Source organism: Pelophylax lessonae (genome assembly GCF_965119305.1).
Source record: "Pelophylax lessonae genome assembly, chromosome: 1".
NCBI classification, from domain to species: domain Eukaryota; kingdom Metazoa; phylum Chordata; class Amphibia; order Anura; family Ranidae; genus Pelophylax; species Pelophylax lessonae.
This window is the reverse complement of record NC_138768.1, coordinates 308,677,859-308,692,951: the sequence shown is the minus strand read 5'-3', so window position 1 is coordinate 308,692,951 and position 15,093 is coordinate 308,677,859. Positions and strand designations below refer to the sequence as shown.

The 15,093-nt window shown below is 44.7% G+C and overlaps 1 protein-coding gene across 6 annotated transcripts in view; it reads right to left on the bottom strand.

Moving 5' to 3' along the window:
* The window catches only part of MTMR3 (myotubularin related protein 3), a 249,319-nt gene that overhangs the window by 34,289 nt on the left and 199,937 nt on the right, over window positions 1-15,093 (bottom strand). For all 6 annotated transcript variants that reach the window (XM_082256785.1, XM_082256786.1, XM_082256789.1 and 3 more), the window contains exons 13-14: window positions 9,367-9,562; window positions 8,156-8,341 (exon numbers count right to left, since the gene is read on the bottom strand). In XM_082256785.1, coding sequence (XP_082112911.1) covers window positions 8,156-8,341; window positions 9,367-9,562 — 382 coding nt within the window. The remainder of the gene's footprint in view (window positions 1-8,155; window positions 8,342-9,366; window positions 9,563-15,093) is intronic.

Here is a 15,093-nt window from a genome sequence, read left to right as displayed (position 1 = left end):
CCTCTGCAACGCTGCACCCTTTGCAAAGGGACCCCCTCCTGAAGGTAGGACACACGGTAGGGGAGACTCCGCTGAGCACTCTGCACTGGGACCCCCCTGCACTATACCCACACTGAAAAACAGTGGGGCATACACCTAGGGTTTTCCTACACTGGGACCCCTCCAGACTACCAGGGAACACACTATCCCAGGACCCTTACAGAATGGGGATAGCGGTGGAGACCCCTGAAGTCTCTGTTGCATCCCCTGCCCTGGGACCCCTCACCAGACTCTAGGTCCAGACAGGGGGGAAAGGGAGTAGAGGAAGCCCAGCTCATGGAGAGATTTTAAATGGATGAGAGGAGGGAACCTGCAAGCAGGCCCGATCGGCCTTGGAGGTTACCCGCGTCCATCCCTGTACTGTTCTTACAGGGGACTGTACTTACCCTTCCATGGTGTGGGTAACGCTCCAGACAGAATCCTCTCCACCAAAGTAGAGCAGCTGTCGACCAAGGGACTCAGACCTAATCCCAGTCGTATGCGACCCTGCAAAACGTTTAACTCATGGGCCAGCCTCTGTCCGTGAGGCTATGTCGTGGCCAACCTAGTGCGTAGCTGCAGTCTGCACGCGCTTGCTGACTAGATTATCCAGCCCGTTACCCAGCCCGGCAGTTGACTGTAGATCTCCCGAGAGAAAAACAAAAAAGATGAAAGGAAGGAGAAAAAAAATTGCTAGGACCAGACATCTCAGCTGGGAGCCGAGGTCCTTACTCTTGACTAGACAGATTAAAACTGATTACCTAGAACAGAGAGGGGGGGGGGGGGGGTTATATACCAAGCTGAGGACGGCCCATGGGTGTAGCCAGTGTTTTTTGTTTTGCCTAGTCCTACTCCTGGAGGAGGCAATATAACCCAGTAGTTATGATTTATGGCGCGCTGTGTCCGTCCAATGAAAGAGTTAGGTTTCACATACCTTACTCCCGTTTTCCACCCAGGCAAGACATCACACTCCCTCTAGCTAGATTCTGGGGAATGCAGAACTATCAAAATCTTGCAAGACGACAATCTTGGAATAGACTGAAATGTCTTCTCATGAAGTTTTACCTGATCTGCATTCATAAGGAATCTTCCTGGAAGTGCCGTAATGTCACACCCCAATGTGAAAGAAGGGTGGAAGGCAAGTATAAATCCAACTTTTTCTAAAGGCTGCATTTACACAGGTTTTTAGCCATGCTGAAAATACCTGTGGCAAGAATCTAGATTCCTGCAGCTGGGACTGACAGCTGTGCGCAGATAGCTGCATCCAACCATGATCACGGCAAGTTTTTGCTTACTGTACGAACAGTCACGAATAGCTGTGCCCACTGATACCTTGTCATTTCACTTTATGGGCTCATCGGCTGCAGCTCTCTGTGCACAACTGTCAATCACAGCTGCAGGAATCCGTAGATTCTTGCCACTGCGCAGCATGGCTAAACTTCCGTGCAAATACACCCTTACAGGTAAATTTTAGACCTACCACAGAGGGTTTCTGAAGGAGCAGGGGTGCCAGGCAGTATACGCAGACCTCACACTGTACAGCAAGGTTTACTTTAACCCCTTCACTGCCAGGCCCTGTGCTCCACTTTTAAACTTAGCTGGCCAGGCCATTTTTGCAATTTTTCCTCTGCTTTTTTTTTTTTATTTCTCCCGTATAGCTTTCAGAGATTGTTAAAGCGGAGTTTCGGCCTCAAAATCCACTTTGAGCCATCCGCTTGCTCAGTGTCACCTGTAAAAGAAATGGATAGTCACAATTTTTTTTTTTTTTGTTTACTTACCTTGATATTGAAGAAAATATACTCACCTTTTTTCCACTTCCTCCCTCTGCGGCAACGGCCCGTGCCGTCACTTCCTGCTTGCATGGATTCCTGGGAGCTGAACATCATCGCTCCCAGGAATCAATGCGCCTGCACCGGCCCCGCTCGTCAGTTCCGGTGCAGGCGCGTCACTCCCTGCTAAACAGCTTCTGGGCATGTCCAGAAGCTGTGCAGGGATGATGCTCCTGCCCCGGAAGTGACGGCGGGGCCGGTGCAGTGCATTGTGGGACCGAAGAGGACGCAGAAGAGGACGCGCTGGCTTCAGCTGCCCACACCTGAGATGGCAGCGCTGGAGAAGAAATTTTCAAGGTAAGATAAGTGCGACCTGGGACAGTTCAGAGGCTATCCATTGTGGAATGCACAAGCCCTGACTGTCCTGGGGGTATTTTTAGTAAAAAATAATTTCCGAGGCCGGAACTCCGCTTTAAACCACTTGCTGACTGCCTAACGACGATTTACGTCGGCAGTCAGCCCCTCACAGGCAAAGTGACGTAGATCTACGTCTCTAGCCTGTGAGGGTCTAGGGAGCGAGCGCACGCCCCCCCCCCCCCCCCCCCCGCGCGCGCGTGTGACCGGTGGACCCGATGTCACTCTGCGATCGCCGCTGCAGAGGGAGAAAGTCAGGCGGCTAGTGTAAACAAACCGCCTGTCATTCTCCCCTGTGTAGAAACAATGCTCACACGGTTCTACTATGTAGGACCGTTGATCATTGTTCCTACAGCCCAAGCCAATGCCAATCACAGTCCGAATCACGCCCCTAGGGACACACACAGCCCCTCCCTCTCAAAAAAAGTTAACCCCTTCACTGCCAGTGTAATTTTACAGTAACAGTGCATATGTATAGCACTGATTACTGTAGAAATGTCACTGGTAACCCCAAAAGTGTCAAAACTGTCAGTCAAGGGTCCGATCTGTCCGCCCAAATGTCGCAGTCCCGCAAAAAAAAAATAAATAAATAAATCGCAGATCGCCGCCATTACGCGTTAAAAAAAAAAAACAACAAAAATGACAAAAATCTTTCCCTTGGTTAGTAAACGCGATAACTTTTGCGCAAACCAATCAAATTACGCTTTTTGCGATTTTTTTTTTAGCAAACATATGTAGCATAAAACAAATTGGCCGAAAATGTTAAATTTTGATTTTTACATTTTTTTGGTGGAATTTCATATAAAAAAATTTGAAAAATATTGCTATTTTTGCAAAATTGACGCTCTTTTTTTGTTTATAGCGCATGATCAAAAAATCGCACAGGTGATCAAATACCACCAAAAGAAAGCTCTGTTTGTGGGAAAAAAAAAGGACGTCAAATTCGTTTAGGTACAGCATCGCACGACCGCGCAATTGTCCGTTAAAGTCACGCAGTGCCGAATCGCAAAATACCCCCTGGTCAGGAAGGGGGTAAAATCTTCCGGGGCTTAAGTGGTTAAAGACCCCCCAAACCATATATTTTGTTAAAGCACACAGTAGAATACAAATAAGGTGCTACTGATTTTTAGGGCACAATGATATTTGGGCAAATGTTTATCAAAACAATATTTTTGCTAAAAATACACTAAAATCAGACTGCTTTCTATTCCTGCTAAATATAAAAGCAAACCTGTATTAAGATAATACCCACTATTTGCAAATTTTAGATTGCGCCTTTTTGAGAAATGGTGAAAATCAAACATACGCAAAAATGGAAATATCCAAATTTCTCAAAACAAATCTAAAGATATTCATTTTTCCCTTACAGCTTTCAGAGCTTGTTTAAGACTCCCCTAAACCATACATTTTGTAATAGCACATGACCTGAAAAAATGTAAAAAAAAAAAAAAAAAAGGTGCTACTTATTTTAACGCCCTGCGATATTTGCGCAAATGTTTATCAAAATTGAGTTAAACAAATATTTGTAATTTTTAAATTAGGCCTTTTTGCAAAATGGTGAAAATTGAAGCTGCTACTGATTTTTAAGGCCCCACAATATTTGCGTAAATGTTTACCAAATCAAAATTGTAGCTCAAAATACACTAAAATCATTTATAGATACAAAACACAGCAAATTTTACAAAATTTCCGCTAAATTCCTACTAAATATAAAAGCTTAACCTGTATTGAGTTAATAACAAATATTTTTTTTTAAATTTTGAATTGCACCTTTTTGCAAAATGGTGAAAACTGAACCTAAATCTGGAAGTTTTCCTTTTTCACTTACAGCTTTCAGAGTTTATAAAACATCCCTCAAACCATAGGTTTTCTGAAAGCACATGGCCAGTAGAACACAGAGTGCTACTGATTTATAAGGCTACGCGATATTTGTGCAAATGTTTATCAAACCAACATTTTTGCTAAAAATACACTAAAATCATTTATAGTGGATTCATACATGGCAAAATGTACAAAATTCCTACTAAATATAAAAGTAAAATTGTATGGAGTTAAATATTTGTACATTTTAAATTGTAACATTTTGTGAAATAGTGAAAACTGATTGTACGCAAAACTGTAAATAAAAATGTACTAAAAGAAAAAAAAAAAAAAAAAAAAGAAGGAGGTTACCATTTTTCACTTACAGCTTTCAGAATTTGAAAAGTCCCCTTAAGCACGGTTCACACTGGTGCGATGCGACAAACCCTGCGAATCCAGTGCGGGTTTCCGCATTGCACCTGAATCGCTGGCAGTGCACACTGCCCTCTGCGAACTGCTGAGGGTGTCGATTAGAGCCTTGCGCAGGACTGTTTTATTAAACCCGCACCCGCTGAATGTATGACCAGGACCGCTCGTACCCGCAATGTTTGTGTTCCACTCCCGCCCGCACCCGCAAGGTTTGTGTCCACTCCTGCGCTTTTGCCCTATACTCGCCATATAAGACTACCCCCTCTTCTGAGGCAACGCCATTTCATAAACTCAGTGGAGTCATCACGTCCCTATTAAATATTTTAGCCCGCTGGATGTGCCCTAATATGTACTGTAGCTTCTGCTACATACAGAACGTCTCTATTATTAATAGTTTAGCTCGCTGGATGTGTATACAGTAAGCTTTGGCTACTTACAGAACGTCCCTGTGCTGCAATACTCTATGTACCATGCTGATCCAATCACGGCAAGCTGTGTATTCTATTATTGCATACAAAGCCTGCTCGGATTGGCAAAGGTTGTATAAGCCCACCTCTCTGACTCAGCCAATCCGAGCAGGCTTTGTACGCATTAATAGAATACAACGCTTATATAGAATATTACAGCACAGGGATGTTCTGTAAGTTGCCAAAGGTACTGTATACACATCCAGCGGGCTAACATCTCTTTTTTTGAGACAGAAAAAGGGACTTAAAAGTCCCTTTCTCTGTAGCACTTGACATGAATGAATAAGGAGCCTGTATAGAGACTCCTTATCCATTCATAAACTGTCAGTCTGACACATAGTAACTCTCGGTTTACTATGTGATCAGCTGGTCATCCGAGCTGTCAGTGGACACAGGAGCCATCGTTAGCGATGGCTGCCTCAGTCCACTGCACTACAGGGAGGGGGCTGGTGAGAGGTAGCCCCCAAGGGACATTTACAGTCACCAGAATGATTGGAAGACGCTCGCCCTTGATTCCTTGCAGGAACTGCGGAAGAAGCTTGAGTCAAGGATGATACTGGCCTTGCCGCACTCCTAGGCTATCAGAGGAACAGTGACCTCGTCACGAACCTCCTGTGGAGCCGAACCTGCTGAAGGAGCTGCATGTAGGACTGTGCACACAGAACTGTCTTGAAGGTGGACACCACCAGACTCAGAACCTGTATGCAAGTCGGGAGAGAAGGATATCTGTGTGGCAGCAGCTGGCAAATCACAGCCTGTGGTTCCCAAAGTTGGACCACCCTGGTCAACATTAAATTCAGTCAGATCCAGGTGATTCAATGACAGGGACAGCAGGGACCTTAGGTAGTTCGGACGTCACCCGAACCTTTGCAGGAATTCTATCCCGACAGGAGACCCAGGACCTAAAAAACCCAAAAAAGACCCCCTTTTTGGTACCCCAAAAAGGATCATTTGGGGATTCCCTTGATGCTCACGAAGGAGGTCCACGGGCTGGAAACCAGCGAAGAAGTCCACTCCAGTTATGGGTGAGGGTAGACCTTCATGCTGAAGGGGTCTTGTATGCGGATCCGTAGAAGCCAGCTCTAGGCTCACCAGACCAACGTTGGTTGGAACCTCCCAGGGAAGACTTGAGAGATCTATTTCCCTTAACTGCAGCCCCAGGAGCACAACAGAATTTTCTATGGGCTGAGGAGGAGGACCCCCCCCCCCATTTGCGACAAGGCTCCTTACCTTTCCTAGACTGTGCAGGAAGGTAATCTCCCCTCTCCCCCCAATGAGACCCTTAATTATGTCATCCAGAGTAGCTCAAAACAGGCGATCGCCTTGAAAGGGCAAATGAGAGGTTTCTCAGAGGCTTTGTTTGCAGACCAATTCTTAAGCCACAGCATGCCCCTAATCACCACCACTGAAAAAGTAAGCTAGGACAGCACAGGTGCCGTATCCAAAGCTGCATCACAAATAAATTGCAGCCCCTGGACCAACTGATCTACTAAATGAACATAAGCAGCGGAAACCTACTCACTCCCCAGGCCCTGACGCAAAAGCTTTGCCCATTCAGTTAGGGTCTGAGACACCAGGGCTGAGGCCAAGACTGGTCGCAAAGCAGAACCAGCCATAGTAAACATGCTACGAGCCACAACATCTGCTTTCCTGTCAGCCTGGTCTTTAAATGACAGGGATTCCTCTACTGGGATCATAATTACTTTATTCAAACTGGAAAAAGGAGGGTCCACCACTGGTGGACTAGTCCACTTTTTTTTTTTTTTTTTAAGAGGAATTCCACGCAGGGGTAATGTACTGAGAAACATTTGGGGACCACAAAGGGTTTCTTTGGTTGCTCCCATCCCTTATAGATAAAATCAAAATAAGGAAGATAAGGAAACACCTTAGCTGTCTGAGGTGAGTTGTGTGTACCAAAAGACACAGCCACATCCATAGCCACATCCTCCATTTTTAAAGTCTTACGCACTGCAGTAAGAATTACGTCTACCATCGCTTTCTCATTCGCTGCTGTGCCCGTGGAGGAATCATACGCACTATCGGAGGGATCGACGGGCGTAATATTAAATCCCCCTGGACAGGTCACGTCCGCAGCAGCACCAGGCTCAGAATCAGATGAGACAGACTGAGCACGAGAAGGCAGGGGACGCTTCCTACTGGGCCTTTGCCCACACGCCACTTCCTCCCGGGATACCAAGGACTGTAGGACCGCCATCAGAGCAACAATGGGAAGATGGGGTTCTGAGGGACCTGCTATCTCTATGAGGGGGTCAGTGGGGGAGATGTGACCCTGAGACTCCATCAGGGTAAGGAAGACCCACAAAAAGTTTTGCCACTACTTAAGGATCCCCTTATACTCAGTGGGCACCTATTAACCGCCCTGGCGGTATTCTCAAGTGTGGCTCGGGGTTAACTTTCTGTACCAAAAGCGGTAACCCCGAGCCACACTGAGGATTACCCCAGAACGTTACTCACCTTCCCTGCCCTCCCCCGCTGTCCTCCTCATTCTCTCCCCGCTCTGTGCTCGGCCGATTGCCGGCACTTGCCTTCCGGTTCCCTCCCTGCAAGCGTTGCGATGCAGGTGGTGGAACCGGCTGAAAATTCAAAAGTGTAAACACTAAATGGCATGATACAAAGCTGTGATCCTAACGGATTATACTGTATCATGCCATTTCAGCACAGGATTGTACCTGTTGAGTTTTCCAGTGCCCTGCCTGTGCTTTTCCAGTGCTTTGTGCATGAAAATTTTGAACGACCATGGCGTCCAAAAAGCATTTTTTTTTGCGCAAAAGCGCTTTTAGACGAACTGTAAAACAGCGACAGCGAAACAGAGTTACTTGAAGAACGGATTCGTCATCAGGTACGGAAAGTGATGATTCTGATGTCTTTCTGGCACATAGCTTGTGGAATATGGGAAGTACTGTATATCAAATGATTCTTCACAATTTCCAACGGAGCTGAGGACGGCCCATGGGCATAGCCAACTGTTTTTTATTCTGCCTAGTCATACTCATGCAGAAGGTGATATAACCCAGTAGTTATGATTTATGGAGTGCTGTATCCAACAATGAACGAACGAGAAAAATACTTCTCAATTCACAGTAACCTGAAATCCTACCTGTACTAGACTTTGAGGAATAGTAATAATACTAGCATGGTCGGAAACCCTTATTTCTGTAAGTAGAGTGCCCCAATAAACAGCAAGGCGAATATACTGAACTTTACCATCAAAGGTGTTCTCCTTCCAGATGTACTTACCAGAAAAGCCTCATTGAACTCGAAAGAACAAGGAAACTGTCTCTGTAATTGGTGAACACAGTCCAGCCACTGCAAGAAGACTGGGCAGCGTTCATTCAGGTCTTCAGAGTTCTCTCCATGCCCACAACGGTCAGCAAATTTGTGCCCGAAGTCCAACCATTCAGTTTCCACCAAAACCTGAAATCCCTATATGAGGAAAAGGAACGCTAATGATATACACATAACACACAAAGCAAAAGGGTCCATTTAACAAAATGGGTAAACAGTTTGTTTTTTTAAACCTCACTCTGCCAAACTTACAACTCCATTCTTACCAGGCTACTTACATTGAGAACATAAAGTTGTGAGTTAAAATGAAATTATATACAAATGTACTATAGATTATCAGAAAATTATATTGACCAACCTTGCAATAGAATTAGAGTGGAGTGGACTCAGGGGGAAGGAGTCACAGAATCAGAGCTCCATTGCTGGCTAAGCCTGGAGGGAACAAGCATCAGAAAAGGTTTTCTGGGCCCCGCTCAAATTATATGAATTGCTGGCAGAAATTTCCGTTGTGGCTGTTTTAGGGAGCCACAAACATAAGATCACTTAGGCTTCTTTTAGGTAGATTGGGCAACACAAATCTCAAGCAAATTCAGCAAACTCAACACAAAAGCAGCAAACTCAAATTACATAATTCTCACAGGATAGTCCTCTCAGACCTTGAAAGTTGAAGCCCAGGAAAATTCACGTGACCTGAGCTCAAAGACTGCTTTTTAAAGTAGGATTGAAAGTGTCATTAGGATACTCCAATATGTTTACCCTCACCAACATATGTTAAAGCTGGTATATGCAAGTACTTGCCTACGTAGAACCGGTATTCTAGTTCACACTGCCAAGTCCTATCCAGAGCCTATTAGTGTTTGGATCAATCATCTTCGTGCTATTACACCTGCAGAAGTGTTGACTATCTAGGGCAGTGTTTTTCAAATTTTTTTTCAGTCAAGGCACCCTTTTGAATTTCACACAATCCCAGGGCACACCAGTCTTACGACTCGTTCACACCGGGAGGTGCATCCGAATAAGAGCACGTTTTTGCGCATTAGTGCACATTGTGCTTTTTTTTTTTTAAACACACGATTTTTTAAAATGATACCCCACCAAAATGCACGTACACACATTTACTAGATGCTTCTGCCCTATATCAGACGGGCATTAAGTATACACACCTCAATGGTCCTGTAATATGGATCCAGCAGGAGTTTGGAGAGAGCTACAATTTGTGGAGTGCGGTCCCATCCATCTGAACAGTGCACAAGAACAGGGCGCTGATCACGATCCAATGCATGAACAACCAACAGGGATGACTTGAGTAACATGGAAAGATGCTGCAACCACTTAGTGCCCTCCAGTGCAGATAGCCAACTGATGATTGTATTAAAAAGAAAAATAATGAAAAAAAAGAAAAAAGAAAAAACACAGTAAATGGTTGTTAAAACGTTAGCAATATACCACATGGCAAAAATCGGGAATTTACTTGAATCCATCTATTGTATTTATAAGCTCTTACAACACATAAGGCCCCTTTCACACCTGTGGGACTTGTCCTGCGACTTGGGACTGCAAAATCGCTACCATGATTTCCAATGAGTACCATTGATATCTGTACGACTTCAACGTAGTCCCTGCACTACTTTGACATGACTTGAGGTCCATAGACCTCAAAATTACACAGGCATTGCTTCAAGTCACGTCAAAGTCTCATGACTTTCTGAGCGCACAAGTGTGAAAGGAGCTTTAACAACAAAACTGGTAAGGATAGACAAATCAAACCCTTAAGACAATCTGAAAGGCCACGATTACCAATATTTCATCCCCTTTATGCATCTATAATCAAAATTGCATCACTCCATTTGCAAATCTAAGTATTACTTGTTTAAATACTGGTCATAAAATATCCTTCATGGCATATTTCCCATTTCCACGAACAAGCAGTTTGAAAATAAATGATATAAGAAAAAAAGAAAGAAAAAAAGAAAGAAGAAAAGAAAGAAAGAAAGAAAGAAGGAAGGAGAAGGAAGGGGAAGGAAGAAGGGTGCTATACTAGCAATTACAGGTTCCATAAAACTTTTTATATCCAGTGAGAGAGTTGGTGACTGCAAAGAGAAATGTCTTGCAAAGTCTGTAAATGTACAAAGGTAAAGCCAATAATTTGGCATCCGTTCATTTTCGTTTACGGTGAAAAAGCAAAAAAAAAAAAAAAGATTAACTACTGGGTTATATTGCCTCCTCCAGGAGTAGGACTGGGCCGTCCTCAGCTTGGTATATAACCCCCCTCTCTGGTCTAGCTAATCAGTTTATTAGTGAGCAGTATTAAGAAGTTTCACAACTCCTTAGAGGGGTAGGTGCTGTGTCCGTCGAACTCAGAGAAATGGATTTTAGGGTAAGTACAAAAATCCCGTTTTCTTTTGTTCAACGGACACAGTGCTCCATAAATCTTAACTACTGGCACATCCAAATGCAGTGCCAAAAGGAAAATGAGGGGTGAGGAAAATAACCCAAGGTTAAACATAAGAGTCCTATCCAGGAAACAGAAGCCTTAATTGGGTCACAGGAGCCCCTTCTGAAAAAAAAAAAAAAACCACACCTCAAGAGGAAACAGCCCCTCCTAAACAGCAGTCTACAAAACTTTGCAGCCAAAAGAAGCATCCGCAGATGCGAAAGTATGTACTTTGTAGAATCTTGTGAAGGTATGCCCCACCTTGCAAACTTGCAATATTGATGCCCGATGATGGAAGGCCCAAGAAGTACTCAGTGCCAGGGTAAAATGTGCCATGACAGGGAAAGGAGGAACATGACCTTTAAAAGAATAGGCCTGTGTTATCGTCTGTCTGATCCATCTGGAAATGGCAGCCCTTTCCTTGGTCTGTCCATAACCACAAAAAGCGAGTCTGACCTCCAAAAAAAGGACTCCATAGTTGCAGGATACACCCGAATCACACGAACCATATCCAAGGTATACAAATCAAATTCCTTGGGCTGAGCCAGCTTGGGACAAAAGGAAGGCAACACAATGTCCTCATTCAAATGGAAGTCCGAAACAACTTTGGTCAGGAATGATAGACAGGGGCGAAGAACCATTTTATCCCTATGGACCACTAAATAGGGACAACGACAGGATAATGCCGCCAACTACGAAACCCTGTGAGCAGAGGTAATAGCCACCAAAAATGCCACCTTCTGGGATAATGTAGGCAGGGGAATCTCCCGAATATTCTCAAAAGGAGGTTTCTGGAGAACCGAAAACACTCATTTTAAATCCCATGGCGGCAAAAGAGACCGTACAGGTGGTGTCACATGTCAAACCCCCTGAATGAAGGTATGAACTAAAGAGTGCGTGGCTAGGGGTCGGTGAAAGTAGATTGCCACCAAGAATGCCACCTTTTGGGACAACGTAGGCACGGGAATCTCCTGGATATTCTCAAATGGAGGTTTCTGGAGAACCGAGAGCACCGAGTTTAAATCCCATGGCGGCAAAAGACAGTACAGGTGGAGCCACACAGGTCGAACTCCCCGAATGAAGGTATGAACTAAAGAGCGCGTGGCTAGGGGTCGCCGATAGAAGATTGCCAAGGCAGACACCTGGGTCCCTTGATGGTACTCAAGACCAACTTCTGCTCAACACCTTGTTGAAGAAAGGTTAAGATTCGACCCACAGAAAAGGATCGAGGATGAGCGCCAATCAACTCACACCAAGAAATGTACGCTTTCCACATACGATGTTATATCTTGCTGGAAGATGACTTCCTCTCCTTTACCAAAGTAGGGATCACTAATCCAAACCTCTATCCCTCAGTTCCTGGCTTTCAATAGCCAAGACATTAAAACCAGCAACTGTAAAGCAGGATGGTATATCAGCCCTTGGGACAACTGGTCTTCTGTGAAAGGAAGCCCCCAAGGGACGTTTTACGGCCACCAGAATGATTGGAAGATCCTCACCCTTGATTCCTCGCACGAACCGCAGAAGAAGCCTGAGCTGAGGATGATACTGGACTTACTGTGGCCCTTGGATGCCTGCGGCGTCTGCCAGAGGAACCTGTGACCCCGCCACAAACTTCGGTATCCTTCTGTGGAGCCGAACCTGCTAAAGGAGCTGCATGCAGGTCTGTGCAAACAGAATTGTCTTGAAGGTGGATACCACCAGAACCTCTATGCAAATCAGAAGAGAGAATTGTCTGTGTAACAGCAGATGGTGAATCACGGCCTGTGGTTCCTGAAGTTTGTCCCCCCTGGTCAGATTTAAAACTAGGCCTAGGTAATTCAACTCCCTGGACAGGGATAGGGGGACCTTAGGTAGTTCAGACATCACTCGAACTTTTGCAGGAATTAAACCCGCACAAGACGACTCTGGTCCTTAAAAAAACCTGAAAAAAGGACAAACTTTGCCCCCCATAAGAAACATCGCAGACCTTCTTGACGCACATGAAAGAGGTCCCTGGGGTCGGAAACCAGTGAAGCTGTCCCCTACCCCAATAATGGGTGAGGGCAGACCTTCATGCTGAAGGGGTCTTTTCTGTTGGTCCAAAGAAGCTAGCTCTAGACTTACCAGACCAAGGTTGCTTAGAATCTCCCTGGGAAGATTTGAAAGATCAATTTCCCTAATTTTCAGCCCCAGAGGCACAAAATAATTTTCTATGGGCTGAGAAGGAGAGCCCCTGTCTGCGACGAGGCTCCTTCCTTTTACTAGAGTGTGGCAGGAAGGTCCTCTCCCCCCCCCCCCCCCCCGTGATACCCTTTAACCTCCCAGGCGGTCTGATTAGGTCAGTATTTTTGAATGTCAAAGCAGTACATTGTTTTGCATGGAAATTTGTTTTACATTGTAGGCCTGTAATTCTTAGGAATAACTTACTTAACCACTTACGGACCGCCCGCTGCAGTTATATGTCACTACTTTGACATTACATACAGGGGTTCTGGCTGCAGATACCTGCCATAACCCTGGTATTTTTTCCTTGATTGGCGGGTGGTCCTCTTTCTCCTAAAAGTGGTACCAGCGGCGGATTGAGGGTGGCCTGAGGGCCCGACCTCCTCTACTGGGCCCTGTGCTCACCGCCCAGCACTGTGGAGCTCGACTGGCATTTGCCACTGAACACCAGAATTGGCAGGTCCGCCACTGGCGCCCTGTGCTTTTCACAGATGTGAGCAGGTTCACCCTGAACACGTGACAGATGTGAAAGGGTCTGGAGAATCCATGGAGAATGTTATACTGCCTGTAACATTGTTCAGCATGACCGATTTGGTAGTGGGTCTCCAAACCATGACCCTCCAGTTGTTCAGAACTACAATTACCATCATGCCTAGTCATGTCTGTGAATGTCAGAGTTTAACAATGCCTCATGGGATGTGTAGTTCTGCAACAACTGGAGGGAAGTAGTTGAGATCCCGAAGCGCGACAACGGCACCCTAACTGCCATTAGGTAGCAGTATGAAATCCTTGGACCCATTGTCAGACTTTACGCTTGTGCAGTGGGTCCTGGGTTCCTACTGGTGCACGACAATGCCCGGCCTCTTATGGCGAGAGTTAATTTTCATTTCCATCCTTTTATTCCCAACACATTAACCAGTCAATGTCAGTATAGATATCTCCACTGAGATCTGATGTGGTTTCAAAGTGTTCCTTGAATTTTTCTGAATATATATATATTATATATATATATATATATACACCTACATACATACACATTATAGGTGTTTCCAAACTTTTGGTCTGTACTGTGTGTGTGTGTGTGTGTGTGTGTGTGTGTGTGTGTGTGTGCGTGCGTGCGTGTATATATATATATATATATATATATATATATATATATATATATATATATATATATATATATATACACACACATACACACAGATAGATAGATAGATAGATAGATAGATAGATAGATAGATAGATAGATAGATAGATAGATAGATAGATAGATAGATAGATAGATAGATAGATAGATAGATAGATAGATAGATAGATATCTCACACACATACACACAGTACAGACCAAAAGTTTGGACACACCTTCTCATTCAAAGAGTTTACAATTTTCATAGTCATGAAAATAAAGAAGAGTCACACTTCAAGAGGTAGTCACCTGAAATGGTTTTCACTTCACAGGTGTGCCCTGTCAGGTTTAATAAGTGTGATTTCTTGCCTTATAAATGGGGTTGGGACCATCAGTTGTGTTGTGCAGAAGTCAGGTGGATACACAGCTGATAGTCCTACTGAATAGACTGTTAGAATTTGTATTATGGCAAGAAAAAAGCAGCTAAGTACAGGAAAACGAGTGGCCATCATTACTTTAAGAAATGAAGATCAGTCAGTCCGAAAAATTGGGAAAACGTTGAAAGTGTCCCCGAGTGCAGTCACAAAAACCATCAAGCGCTACAAAGAAACTGGCTCACATGCGGACCGCCCCAGGAAAGGAAGATCAAGAGTCAACTCTGCTGCAGAGGATAAGTTCATCAGAGTCACCAGCCTCAGAAATCGCAAGTTAACAGCAGCTCAGATTAGAGACCAGGTCAACGGAGTTCTAGCAGCAGACACATCTCTAGAACAAATGTTAAGAGGAGACTGTGTGAATCAGGCCTTCATGGTAGAATATCTGCTAGGAAACCACTGCTAAAAAAAAGGCAACAAGCAGAAGAGACTTGTTTGGGCTAAAGAACACAAGGAATGGACATTAGACCAGTGTAAATATGTGCTTTGGTCTGAGGAGTCCAAATTTGATAACTTTGGTTCCAACCACCGTGTCTTTGTGCGACGCAGAAAAGCTGAACGGATGAACTCTACATGCCTGGTTCCCACGTGAAGCATGGAGGAGGAGGTATGATGGTGTGGGGGTGCTTTGCTGGTGACACTGTTGGGGATTTATTCAAAATTGAAGGCATACTGAACCAGCATGGCTACC